At 39.3% G+C, this 13,259-nt stretch overlaps 1 protein-coding gene across 3 annotated transcripts in view; it reads left to right on the top strand.

Moving 5' to 3' along the window:
- AKAP9 (A-kinase anchoring protein 9) overlaps nt 1-12,299 on the top strand; it is a 197,807-nt gene extending 185,508 nt beyond the window's left edge. For all 3 annotated transcript variants that reach the window (XM_078059240.1, XM_078059241.1, XM_036113321.2), the window contains 6 exons: nt 731-931; nt 1,823-2,055; nt 4,174-4,259; nt 5,478-5,607; nt 6,932-7,071; nt 11,756-12,299. In XM_078059240.1, the coding sequence (XP_077915366.1) occupies nt 731-931; nt 1,823-2,055; nt 4,174-4,259; nt 5,478-5,607; nt 6,932-7,071; nt 11,756-11,790 (825 nt within the window). In that variant the 3' untranslated portion in view covers nt 11,791-12,299. The remainder of the gene's footprint in view (nt 1-730; nt 932-1,822; nt 2,056-4,173; nt 4,260-5,477; nt 5,608-6,931; nt 7,072-11,755) is intronic.
- Nucleotides 12,300-13,259: the final 960 nt, after the last annotated feature.

Consider the following 13,259-nt stretch of genomic DNA (forward strand, 5'->3'; position numbering starts at 1 on the left):
AGAAAACTGAAGTCTATAGTCAAACCAAGAACTGCTTATCTTAACCAAAGCCAGATACTTTGCTACCTATGGACCATCAGTGGATCCATGTAAAGAAATGTTCAAATGTGAATTCTGACTGTTCTTATCAGTTACTGTGTTTGTGACTCAAGTGAAAGATGCCATTAAATTTTATATTTCAGTCTAATAAACCACTCTAGCAGTTATTTAATTTTTTCCAGTTAAAAACTACAAAATAAATGGCTAGCTTCTGTAATATAAAGATAGGAATATAATATAAAGATAGGAAAGACTCGTGAGACAACTGTGCAGTCAAATACGTGATAACACACCCGCAGAACTCCTGTAGCAATCCACTTCTCTGTGGACATGCCGGGTGGTTTTTCCCCCACTTCCCCAGTGTGCTGATTCAGGCATAGGCTCTACATTTGAACCCAGATGGTCCATTTATTAAGTCTCTAAACTGTTTTATTTCAAAGCTTTGCAAAATCTAAACACTTTCCTTTGGGCTAGGCTCTCACAGGGATTTTTAGTTTTAAAATTAATCTACTAAGCAAAGGACCATATATTTAGTGTATATTCTTTACTGTCAGTTGAGATTGGCTTTGAACTCTCCCAGTCTGAGATTGGAAAGCTGAGGTTCCCATAGGGGATACCTTTAATGTGTTTAATTTAGATTTTTCAGAGACTTATGCCTAAAAATCATGTAAGTAGTCTCTGGTCTCTGCAGTCTTCTAGGTTTTCATTCAGTGGTGGTGCCAACATTGAAGCCATCATTGCTTCTGAAAAAGAAGTCTGGAACAGAGAAAAATTGACTCTCCAAAAATCCTTAAAAAGAGCAGAAGCTGAAGTGTACAAACTGAAAGCTGAACTAAGAAATGAAGCTTTACTTCAGAATCTGAGCCCTGATTCTGAGCATGCTGCTTTAAAGGTAGGAGACGTCTTCCATCAAAACATGTACCAAAGCTGGTCCTCTGCTTTTGCCTTGTTTCATCTGTCACTAACCTTAACTGAACAGAGTAAAGAAGTGTAGGTGGCACTTAGGCTGTCTCTGGTCGCACTGTTGAGTGTGTGTCATGAATGCAGGTCTCTAGCTGGTCACAAAACCTTGGTGGCAAGGCATGCCCTCTTGGCAGCACCGTGAGCTCATGGTCCCACTTCCCCCATCTCATCCCTAATAGATAACAGAAAGTTCTCTTTTCCACTGCCAACAAAAGCTCTACTACTTTCAATATCAGAGCATCACCACGCTCTGTAAGATGGCAAGCCCTCTGAACAGCCTCTCTACTGACTCTAATGAATATTGCAATAAAGCTTTTAATCCGTTAACATAAAATCCAAAACAAAAAAACAGAAAAATGTTTGGAATATTTTTTTAACTATGGAGTGAACATAAATTTATGACTCTTAAAGGGACAGAGAACATTAACATTGGAAACATTAAATAAAGAAGAAAAAGTTAGATAGATTAGTGACACTAATAATAAAAGTAGCTCTATGCAGTTAGAAGAAAAACCGAGATAATGGAATTACAAAAATATTTGCAGTAAATATGATGACTAGGGACTAAAATCCGAAATAAACCAAAAACCTAAGTATAAGGTTTGTAGTCACATTGCACTGACTAAAATGAGGGAGAAGTGTAAAATTTAAGGTTATCTTTACCTTCAACTTTGCTGATCAAGTAGAAAACAGTAGTAGGATATCTGCCATTCTGCTACTACAACTTTTTTTAAAATAAAATCTAGGTTATCTTCCCCTAGAGAACAATTTGAATGGCTTCTTAATAATGTCTTTATGTTCTTCCCTTTCTTTAACATAGAGAATTTATGGTAAATACCTGAGGGCAGAAAGTTTTCGGAAAGCTCTCATTTATCAGAAGAAATACCTGCTGCTGTTACTGGGTGGGTTCCAGGAATGTGAAGATGCCACCCTGGCTCTGCTTGCCCGGATGGGGGGGCAGCCAGCCTTCACTGACCTCGAGGTGATCACCAACCGTCCAAAGGGCTTCACCAGGTTTCGGTCAGCGGTCAGAGTGTCCATGGCAATTTCAAGGTAAAGTGTTGGTTGGAAAGAAAATGCATTTTGATAGACTCTAAAAGGATTTAGATTTGTAATCTTCTCTTTTCTCTGCCTATTGTGCTCTGTATTCATACAGTATGAGACACTTGCCATCACTAAAACATGCGGGCTTCTTTCTTTCATCCTTTTAGCCAGGGATACTTTACATTGTACCATGGAGACCCTATGGAAACGGCTTCCCAGATGCAGGCAGCTGGTAACTCAGAGCTGGCACACCAATCTGGATTGTTTTTTTTGTTTTATTTTATTTTTTAACTCTGAATAAGCCCATGAACTACCTCAGATGTAGAAATAAAAGGGATCACAAAAGGGAAAAAAAAGTTTTTGAAAATTTACTTAGGCTACACATTCAATTTACTTATTAGGCTACACATTCATTTTCTTCATTGCTAAAATAACCCACTCTTGGGGTTCTGCTACACAAAGCTCTGGCCTAACTCTGCATCCAAACCCCAGATTAGCCTTTAGGGCATTGGACTGAGCTAGTGCTTGTGTCACCCTGCCTGTAGTAGTTCCAAGCCAGGAACTCGGGTACTCATTCTGTTTGTGGCTGAACTGGAGCCCGGACTCAGACACCCTTGAGGGCCTGGCCTCCTGCAGTCCTCTCATTTGAGTAATACATACCCAGACCCCTAGGCTTCTCCATGCTTCCCCTCCCTTTTATTCATGTAGGAACCAGACAGTCTCAAAAGAATTTTTAGTTTTTAAAGCTTCCTATCAGGTCACATCTCATACGGTCTTCAAAGGGTTTTGTCCTTTTTCTTTGACCTATCTTCCTTTGAAAAATACAACAGAAGTTTTTAACTAGAAGCTGTCTGAAATCACCTAGTTCAGAATACCATCTCACAGATGAGGAAACTGAGGCCCGGAAAGGTTGCAAAGCCAGTAGTGATAGAGGTAGGACAATCAGCCAGGGCTCCCATGTCTCATCCATGTGGGCTCTGCAAAGGAAGCTCACATTTTCTCTTATTAATGTTGTCTGAGACCCTCCTTGCCTCTATCATTCCACATTGTTGGCAGGTTGTCCCAGTTTCTCCTTCCTCATCTTCCATTCCTTTTACCACCTTGTACATTCTGTAAGGGGTTAAGTAAAATATAAACCTTGCCTAAATCCCTAAAGGCAGCTCACTTCCTAGTGGGGAAGACCAGTATGCTCATAACTTAGAAAACACTAAATGACAGGTCACAGGAGGTAATTATTAATTTTATTGGAAGAATTTGGGAAGGCTCCTTGAAAGCTAGTCACCACTGAAAGACTTCATTCTAACTGCCTCTTTTTCTTGTCCTCTTACATGTTCGTTGTATTTTCACCATCCTAAAACTGAGCTTTGCAACTGATTGGAATTAAGAAATCAAAACTGGTGTTTAGAAAGTTCCTTGGGCCAGGGTAGGGCAGGCAGCACCTGGCTACAGCTGGTCTGCTGCACTGCCTCCCCCCTTCCTTTTAAAGCCTTATTGGTTTTCACCCCCAATCCCATGGCCTCACTCCTCTTCCAGCTTTCCCAGCTTGGTCTCACTGCCAGGGTAAGAGTCTTTTTATTCTCCTTCCATCTCATTTGCTTTGTAGTCTCCATTCTTTTCTCTCTCTCTCTCTCTCTTTTTATAAGATTTTATTTATTTATTTGAGAGAGAGAGCACGAGCAGGGGGCAGGGAGAGAGAGAAGCGATGCGGGACTCGATCCCAGGACCCTGGGATCACGACCTGAGCTGAAGGCAGACGCTCAACCCACTGAGCCACCCAGGCGCCCCATTCTTTTCTCCTTTCATTATTTCTCGCCCTTTCTTTGCCCATCCACTTTTCTCTTTTTTGCTTTTGCTCTTCATCTCTTTGAGTCCTAAACCTCTAAAGTCAGAACCTGGTCCTGGCAACAGACAAGATTTCTGGGCCTCTTGGGAAGCCAGTTAGTTCTGTTCCAGTTTATTTTGCCACAAACCAGGGGACATTTGCATAATTTTAGATTAGGCAGTCATGTGACTGTGTTTGTTCTGTGTTCATATTCAAATGTATGACTTTATTTTTGTGGGAAATGTATATTTATACTCTTTCCATTATAGATGTGCTGTGAAACTTTTTCTTGACATCTTTTTTAGAATGAAATTTTTGGTTCGACGGTGGCAACGAGTCACAAGTTCTGGTTCTATCAATATTAACAGGGATGGCTTTGGACTGAATCCAGGTGAAGTCAAAATAGGATTTCCTGTGTTTATGATTCTCTTAATATTACTGTATGTGTAATGCCTTCCAAATAGTGTTCTGGAAACTGTTGTCCAAAGACCGGAGAGCCCTATAACCAACAGAGCTGGGGACCTTGCTGTTTTAAAGAGTAATGAGAGCTAATTTTTATGGGCCACGTAGTCTGAACTAGGCCCTGCTTTGTCCATGTATTCTCATGTATTCTCCCAATCCTATGATGTAAGTATGGCTACTGTTATTCTCACTTTATAGAAGAAAAACTGAGGCATGGAAAGCATTTGTTGTTTGTCTCAGATTACCCAGTGGGAAGTGGCAGAGCCAGCATTGAACCCTGGCAGTCTGGTTCTAGACCCCACTCCCCATACAACTGCATTTAAGGCTCTGATTCCAGATAGGATTGCTATTAGTCATATGGAAGTTATGGTTTCAAGTTTTCACAATTTAGCAGTATTCAGGTTTCTGAACTTACAAATAGGTTGTATATAATGGTAACAGTTAAAATTCCTTCTCTCTACACCTAAAAGTGGAAACAAACTAGAACTTCAATATTTTAGGCATATGGATGAGCTCAGAAACTGGGGAGTATACAGAGTTTCAGGCACACAGCATAACTATACTAATGCAGCTATGTATTGGTATTAAACCACCTTTACGTATTCTACCAGTAACTAAGCAGAGAAGGAGGAAATATGTTTGGTACGCTAAGCAAAGTGCCCTGAAATATGCATCCTTACACAGAAAGAGCTGAAATTTGCACCATAATGAGTTTTGTGTTGTAAGTTAGCAAATCTTGATTTCAAGTTTTTTCTAGTAAAAGTCGGTAGGATGGTGTGATGTAATATTTTTTATCCACATCATCTTTTTCCCCAAACCATACACACTCAGACACCCCTCACCTCACCTCTAATTATAACTAAGAAGAGGTCTTTTAAAAAGAAAATATTCCAAGTAAGTAGTTTATTTTCTTTGAGGTATAGTTCCAGATTATTAGAAATAATTATAATCAAAGGAAAAGAAAATAACAGTTCTACTGTTTTTTTCTCTTCTTTAGGAAGAATAATTGAAGATGACTATAAATAGGAGATAGTATTGTATAGTACAGTATTGTAGTCTTTTTAGCCCATCTGTGTTCTGTAGAAATTTTTCAAGGGCTTGATTTTTTTTTTTTTTTAATGATGTGGTACATTTTGGATTACTTTAGGCACTGAAAAGACTGACCCATTTTATCATTCTTCTGGTGGGCTGGAGCTATATGGAGAACCGAGACATGCTACATATCGCTCAAGATCAGAGCTGGACTATCCTAGGTCTCCTGTACCTTTTCAGAATAGGTAAGGATTTGATAAACATGCCTAGAGTAGTTACATATACTAATACTTAACAAAGGAGGACAGTGTTAGGGCTTTGACTCCTTTGCATCAAAATAACTAGGTGTGTGTTTAGTTGCATATGATGTATATAATCTAAGGCTGAAAATCAAAAATAGTTTTTGGATATATACCTGGTTTCCAAGGGTATAGGAAACCGAGCACCGGGTGTTATATGCAACTAATGAATCAATGAACACTACATCAAAAACTAATTACTATACAGTGGCTAACTGAACATAATTAAAAAATAATGATAATTTCTTAAAAAAAAACAAAAAAGAAAGGAAACCGAACTGACCATGTGTTATTTTAGTATATGCTGTGGTTGGACATTGGGAAAAGTATTAACTAAAATTGACAGTCTCTGGGGATTATGAAAGAATACTCTAAAGTCTACATGACAAGGTGCATTTGTACATACACAGTGTTTATTGAGGACTTCTACAACAAGCACTGTACTAGACGCTTTTATGATGACGTAGTAGCTGCTGTGAGTTTATTAGAAGTTTTTTCCCACATACACCACAAACTCAGACATTTGGGGGATACAGGTTAAGCCTAGCTTAGCGTTCCTGAGGACTTACTGAGACCTAACTGACTGAAAGACTACTGAGGCAAACTGCTGACCTGACAGGACGTATCAGCCGCTGAGTGAAGAAAAGAATGATTTAAGAAACATGGTTATGAAGCTGGAAGAACACATCAGGTATTATCAACAGACAAGAGCTAACAGATTACGTACGTCTATTTTTAGCATGGCCATGTACCAGAAATATTGCAAAGTTACAATTTCTACTCTCTAGTTTCAGTTTTTAACCCTAACAATGTAAAAATATTATCTGATTCTTAGCAAGATCACTGGAAAATATTATAGGGATGGCATTGATAATATTTATATTGAATATATATTGTATGTTACATAAGAATTAATAACTTACTATAATTATAAGTAATTATTATTTACTGGGAACCTTTTCTGATCCTGGGTTATATACATTCAGAATCTCTAATCCACATTCAGCCTTGCACATAAGAAAACTGAAGTTCATAGTCAAACCAAGAACTACTTATCTGCAAAGCCTCATACTTTGCTACCTATGGACCAATAGCAGACACACGTAAAGAAATGTTCAAATGTGAATTCTGACTGTTCTTGCCAGTTATCAGTTACTATGTTCATGGCTCAAGTTAAAGATTGACCTTTTGAGGGCAGGGTGGAGGCAGGTTGTTACGTTACTTGCTTTGTGGATGACTTGGATTCATGTTCATATTTTTAATCTCATAGGTACCCAGGCCCTCCAGCTGATTTAAATCCTGGTTCCTTAGCATGTTCTCAGCTTCAGAATTATGACCCTGACAGAGCCCTGACAGATTATATCACTCGGCTAGAGGCACTGCAGAGACGGCTTGGAACCGTACAGTCAGGTACTCCCGGCTTCACCGTGCGTTACTATGGGCAGCCCTTTAGTGCTGGATGGACCCAGAGCTCTCTGTTCTCTCTCTCAAATTCCTTGATCTTCCTCATTAGATCATCAAATCTCAGAATTTAGTTCCTGAGTTACCAGGTTAGACTTAGGAATTTAACTCAAGATACGACTTATCACCCCAGATTTCACTCCCACAAAAAAAGATCCCCACCTGAGACTGATCAGATGCGATGCACAGCAGGCAGCTGTGTGCAGAGCCCCGGGCCGGGAGGCTCCCAGATCCGCTGGCGAGCATGCTCCCCGGTATAGCTGCCTCCCGAACAACACACGCTTCAGCTGCACAGGGCCCCTCTGGACAGGTGTTTTTCACTAAATACAATGCAGTACTAGAAATGTATTTCCTGTTATGATTTTCTTAACGTTTTCTTTTCTCTAGCTTACTTTATTGTAAGAATATAACATTATAATGTAGAAATATGTGTTAATTGCTTGTATGTTACTTAGTCAGGAGTAGGCTATTAATAGTTAAGTTTTGGGAGAGTCCAACGTTATACATGGATTTTTGACTGTGTAAGGGGTCAGTGCCCCTAACCTCCACATTGTCCAAGGGTCAACTATAATACGTGGTGAGGCATGCAAATTAGAGGTGGGGACATGAGAGAAGGAAGCAAGTATCTTAAGCATTTAATGCAGCCATTATCCCTACTAGGACCCAGTGCTTTTATGCATGATCCACGAAATCTGTTCCATTCAAAAGACTTTATAAGAATGACCTTTCTTCCCTCTTTTCAGAAACAAAAATTCGTACTTAATAGATATATGGAGTCCCCCTTCATTGTGGGAAAATCTCTTTTCCCTGTCTCCCTTCAATTCACTCCTGATTCAGAGGTTTGAATCATTTTAATTTAATGTGCTTTAATTTTAAATCAATATTTTGTTTTTACTTTTGTGAAAGACCTTTTTTTTCCTACTGTCCCCACAAACTAGATAGGGCTAGTAGCAGGTTATTTTTAGTAGTTTGTTTCCTCATACAAGAAATCACCTAGCCCAAGCAACTTGTAGTCATAGGAAACTATTATTATCATAGCTGGACTTTGGTATGGCTTGGTTTGTATTTTGTTTTGAGCATCTAGATTTCACAAGACTCAGATTTTATTTTATTTTTATTTATTTAAATTCAATTAACATATAATGTATTATTTCATGGGCGCCTGGGTGGCTCAGTTGGTTAAGCAACTGCCTTCGGCTCAGGTCATGATCCTGGAGTCCCAGGATCGAGTCCCACATCAGGCTTCCTGCTCAGCAGGGAGTCTGCTTCTCCCTCTGATCCTCCTCCCTCTCATGCTCTCTGTCTCTCATTCTCTCTCTCGCAAATAAATAAAATCTTAAAAAAAAAAAAAAAAAAAAACATATAATGTATTATTTCAGAAGTAGAGTTCAGTGAAGACTCAGATTTTAAAGACCAAAATATTTTTCAAGAGGCAGGAGGTATAGGGTATAGGACATTCAACCTGCTGGGCACTTCTAAGAGAACTTAACGTTAGTCGGACCTCGCTACAGATCCAGCCACAGTGACTTTTAAATAGATATTCAACGTCTCTTTTAAAAATCGTTCAGGGGCGCCTGGGTCGCTCGGTCAGTTGGGCATCCAACTCTTGGTTTCAGCTCAGGTCATGATCTCATGGGTCATAAGATCAAGCCCCCCACTGGGCTCTGCGCTCAGCAGGGCGTTTACTTGAAGATTCACTCCCTCTGCCCCTCCCTCAACTCATGCACATGTGCGCACTCTCTTTCAGATAAATAAATCTAAGAAGTAAAAATCAGTTCAAGTATGAATAAGACTTTTTTTAGAAAAATAAAAGGCTTTTTTTTTTTTTTTTTTAATAGGCTCTGTGGCCTAGCACAGAGCCCAACGCGGGGCTCGAACTCAAGACCCTGAGATTGAGACCTGAGCTGAGATCATGAGTTGGATGCCTAACCGACTGAGCTACCCAGGCTCATTAAAAAAAAAAAAAAAGGCATTTTTTAATGGAGGGTAATAGTAATCTTCTGCCTTTTGTGAACTAGTTAGTCTGGTGTAGGTAGCAATCTAATTTGAAATCACTTCAGGCATACCTCATTTTATTGTGCTTTGCTTTATTGCAGTTTGCAGATAAGCATTTTTTACAAATTGAAGGTTTGCAGCATCCCTGTGTTTGAGCAAGTCTCTTGGTTCCATTTATCCAATATTTGCTCACTTTCATGTCTGTCACATTTGGTAGCTCTCATAGTGTTTCAGACTTTTTCATTAGACCTGTGATCAGTGATTTTTGATGTTACTGTTGTAATTGTTTTGGAGGTACCATGAACAGTGCCCGTGTAAGACAGCAAACTTAACTGAATAATGTGTTCTGACTGCTCCACCAACCAGCCACTCCTATGTCTCCTTTCCTCTCCTAGAGCCTCCCTATTCCCTGAGACACAGCAACATTGAAATTAGGCCAGTCAGTAGCCCTACAATGCCCTCTAAGTATTCAACTGAAAGGAAAAGTCACACATCTCACTTAAAATCAAGAGCTAGAAATGATTAAGCTTAGTGAGGAAGGCAAGTCAAAAGCCAAGATAGGCCAAAAGGTAGGCCTCTTGCACCAAAGAGCCAAGCTATAAATAAAAAAGATAAGTTCTTGAAGGAAATTAAAAGTGCTACACCGGGGCGCCTGGGTGGCTAAGTTGGTTAAGCGTCTGCCTTTGGGTCAGGTCATGATCCCAGGGTCCTGGGATTGAGTCCCACATCGGGCTCCCTGCTCCTCCCCCTCCCTTTGCTGCTCCCCCTGCTTGTGCTCTCTCTCTGTCAAATGAATAAGTAAATAAAACCTTTAAAAATAAATAAATAAAAATTTTAAAAAATTGCTACACCAGTGAACACACAAGAAAGCAAAACACCCTTATTGCTGATAAGGAGAAAGTTTTAGTGGTCTGGATAGATCAAACCAGCCACAACATTCCCTTACGCCAAAGCCTAATCCAGAGCAAGGCCCTAACTCTCCTTGATTCTGTAAAGGCTGAAAGTGGTGAGGGAGCTGCAGAAGAAAGTTTGAAGCTAGCAGAGGTTGGTTGATGCGTTTTAAGGAAAGAAGTCTCCATAGCGTAAAAGTGCGAGGTGAAGCAACAAGTGCCAATGTAGAAGCTCCAAGTTACCCAGAAGATCTGGCTCAGATCATTCCTGAAGGTGGCTACACTGAATAACAGATGTTTAATGTGGACAGAACAGCCTTCTTTTGGAAGAAGATGCCGTCTAGGGCTTTCATAGCTGGAGACGAAGAGTCAGTGTCTAGCTTCAAAGGACAGGCTGACTCTCCTGCTAGGGGCTGATGCAGTGGTTGACTAGGTTGAAGCCAGTGCTCATTTACCATTTCAAAAATCCTGGGGCCTTTAGGAATTATGCTAAATCTGTTCTGCCTGTGTTCCATCAAGATAGAACACCGCATCTGTTTATAACATGGTGTACTGAATATTTTAAACCCGTTGTTGAGATCCACTGTTCAGGAAAAAAAGATTCCTTTCAAAATATTACTGCTCATTGACAATACACCTGCTTACCCAAGAGCTCTGATGTACAACGGGATTAATGTTTACGTGCCTGCTAATACAACATCCATTCTGCAGCCCATGGATCAAGGAGTAATTTTGATTTTCAAGTCTTAGTACTTACAAAATATATTTTGTAAGGTTCTAGCTATCATAGATAGTGATTCCCCTGACAGATCTGGGCAAAGTAACCCAAAAACCTTCTGGAAAGGATTCACCATTCTAGATGCCAGTAAGAACATTTACGATTCATGGGAAGAGATCAAAATATCAACATGAACAGGAGTTTGGAAGACATTGATCTCAACCCTCATGCATGACTTTGAGGTGTTGAAGACTTAGTGGAGGAAGTACCTGCAGATATGGTGGAAGTAGCAGAACTAGAAGTGGAGCCTGAGGGTGGGACTGAATTGCTGCAATCTTACGAGGAAACTTTTTAATGGTTGAGGGGTTCCTTATGGATGAGCAAAACAAGTGGTCTCTTGAGATGGAATCTGTTCCTAGTGAAGATACTGTGAAGATTGTTAACAAAGGATTTATAATACTACATAAACTTAGTTGTAAAGCAGCAGAGTTTGAGAGGATTGATTCCAGTTTTGAAAGTTCTACACTAAAAAAAAAAAAGTTCTACACTGAGTAAAATGCTGTCAAACAGCATCACATGCTACAGAGAAATTGTTCATGAAAGGAAGAGCCAATCGATGCAGCAAATTTCATTTTTGTTTTATGTGAAGTAATTGCCACAACCACCCCAACCTTCAGCAACCACCACCACCATGATCAGTCAGCAGCCTTCAACATTGAGACAAGACCCTCCAACAGCAAAAAGATAAGCTCAGATGATGATTAGCACTTTTTAATAATAAAGTTTAAGGTATGTACATTGTATTTTTAGACATAATGCTATATTGCACACTTAATAGACTATAGTGTAAACATTATTTTTATTTGTCTGGGAAAACAGAAAAATTTATTTAACTCCGTATTGCAACATTCACTTGATTGCAGTGGTCTGGAACCAAGCTGCAGTGTCTTCAGGGTGCGCCTCTACTAACTGGTCTGGCATAGGTAGCAGTTTAATTTAAAATCATTGACATGTCTTCTTTCTCTCTTAGGTTCAGCCCAGTTTCATGCTGGCATGAGAAGATAATCCTTTGGAACATTATGAATCAAAGTGATTTTAAACAGATTCCCTTTTGTAAATCAGTTCTTTTGTGCTTTTGTATTGTGGATATTCAGCGGGACCAATATGAACACAGCTTATGATTGTATACAAATCCCTTGCCAGCACATGAAAACAAACTGGAATTTGTACATAATAGCATTGTGTATGTATTCATGCACAATAATCATTTAATTACATGTATATTTGTGGAATGCTAATTTAAATGATTAAATTATAAACCTTGTGTATTTATCGGATGGGTGAAAAGATTAAAGTTTTGCGCATTATGATACTGCTGAATGTGTAGCTTGAGGTGTCCTGCACTTTTCTTATAAGGCTACTGAATTACATGTTTCTGCCCTAATATATTTGCTACTGGTGATGAAGACAGATACTATCACTTGTAGAGACCTATTTTTGTATAATGGTAGAAGTTTTGAATTTTATGGGGTATTTTGTCAAGTACTGAAATAAAAATGACTTCACCATTTTAACCACTGTATTTTTTTTTGGGAACCTTCATTTTTAACTGAGACATAGTGCTTGGTGTATGTCTTAGTCCATTCAGGCTGCTGTAAACCAAATACCATAGACTAGATGGCTTATAAACAGTAGAAATTTACTTCTCACAGTTCTGGAGGCTGGGAAGTCAAAAATCAAGGTGCCAGTAGATTTGGTATCTGGGAAGGGCCTGCTTCCTGGTTCATGGACTACAGTCTTCTTCTCTGTCTTCACATGGCAGAAGGGACAAGGGAGCCCTCTGAGGTCTCTTTTATAAGGACATTAATCCCGTTCATGAGACGTCTGCCCCATGACCTTATCACCTCCCAAAGGCCCCACTTCCAGATACCAACAGACTGCGGATTGGATTTCAACCTAAGAATTTGGTGGGGGGAGACGGACACGAACATTCAGCCAATGGCAGTGCAGATTATTATCTCATTATCTCAAATATATATATTTTGAGATTTAGAAAGTTGTCCTAATCTTAGATACTATTGGGATTTTTCTCTCCCTCCCTTGAGGAGGTTTTCTATGTAACTTTCTATCAACTTTACATATAGTATTTTTTAAAAGCTATATTAATATTTTCATGATTAGTCTATAATTGCCCTATTATGTTTAGTGTTACTTGTGTCCAAATGTGTGTCTTCACAAAGCCATGCCCACTAGAATGATGCAGAAATCATTTAACTGAAAGAATCTTAAATTTTATTAACCATAATACTAAATGCAGCAGAATTAAGAAGTATTCTTGCTGTCCAAGCCAAATTCCAGATTGGGAAGGTCTCATAGAGATAATGTAAATCTCAGCATTTCTGACCCAGAATCCTCCCTGAAATACGGCATCTCACTGAAACAGCAAGAGGAATAGTATTTAATGCTTACATCCTGAAGATTTTGTCTTACCCCTGGACGTTCTATGATTTTATACCAACAAACAGGCTATGGTA

This window comes from Halichoerus grypus, chromosome 12 (genome assembly GCF_964656455.1).
Source record: "Halichoerus grypus chromosome 12, mHalGry1.hap1.1, whole genome shotgun sequence".
NCBI classification, from domain to species: Eukaryota; Metazoa; Chordata; class Mammalia; order Carnivora; family Phocidae; genus Halichoerus; species Halichoerus grypus.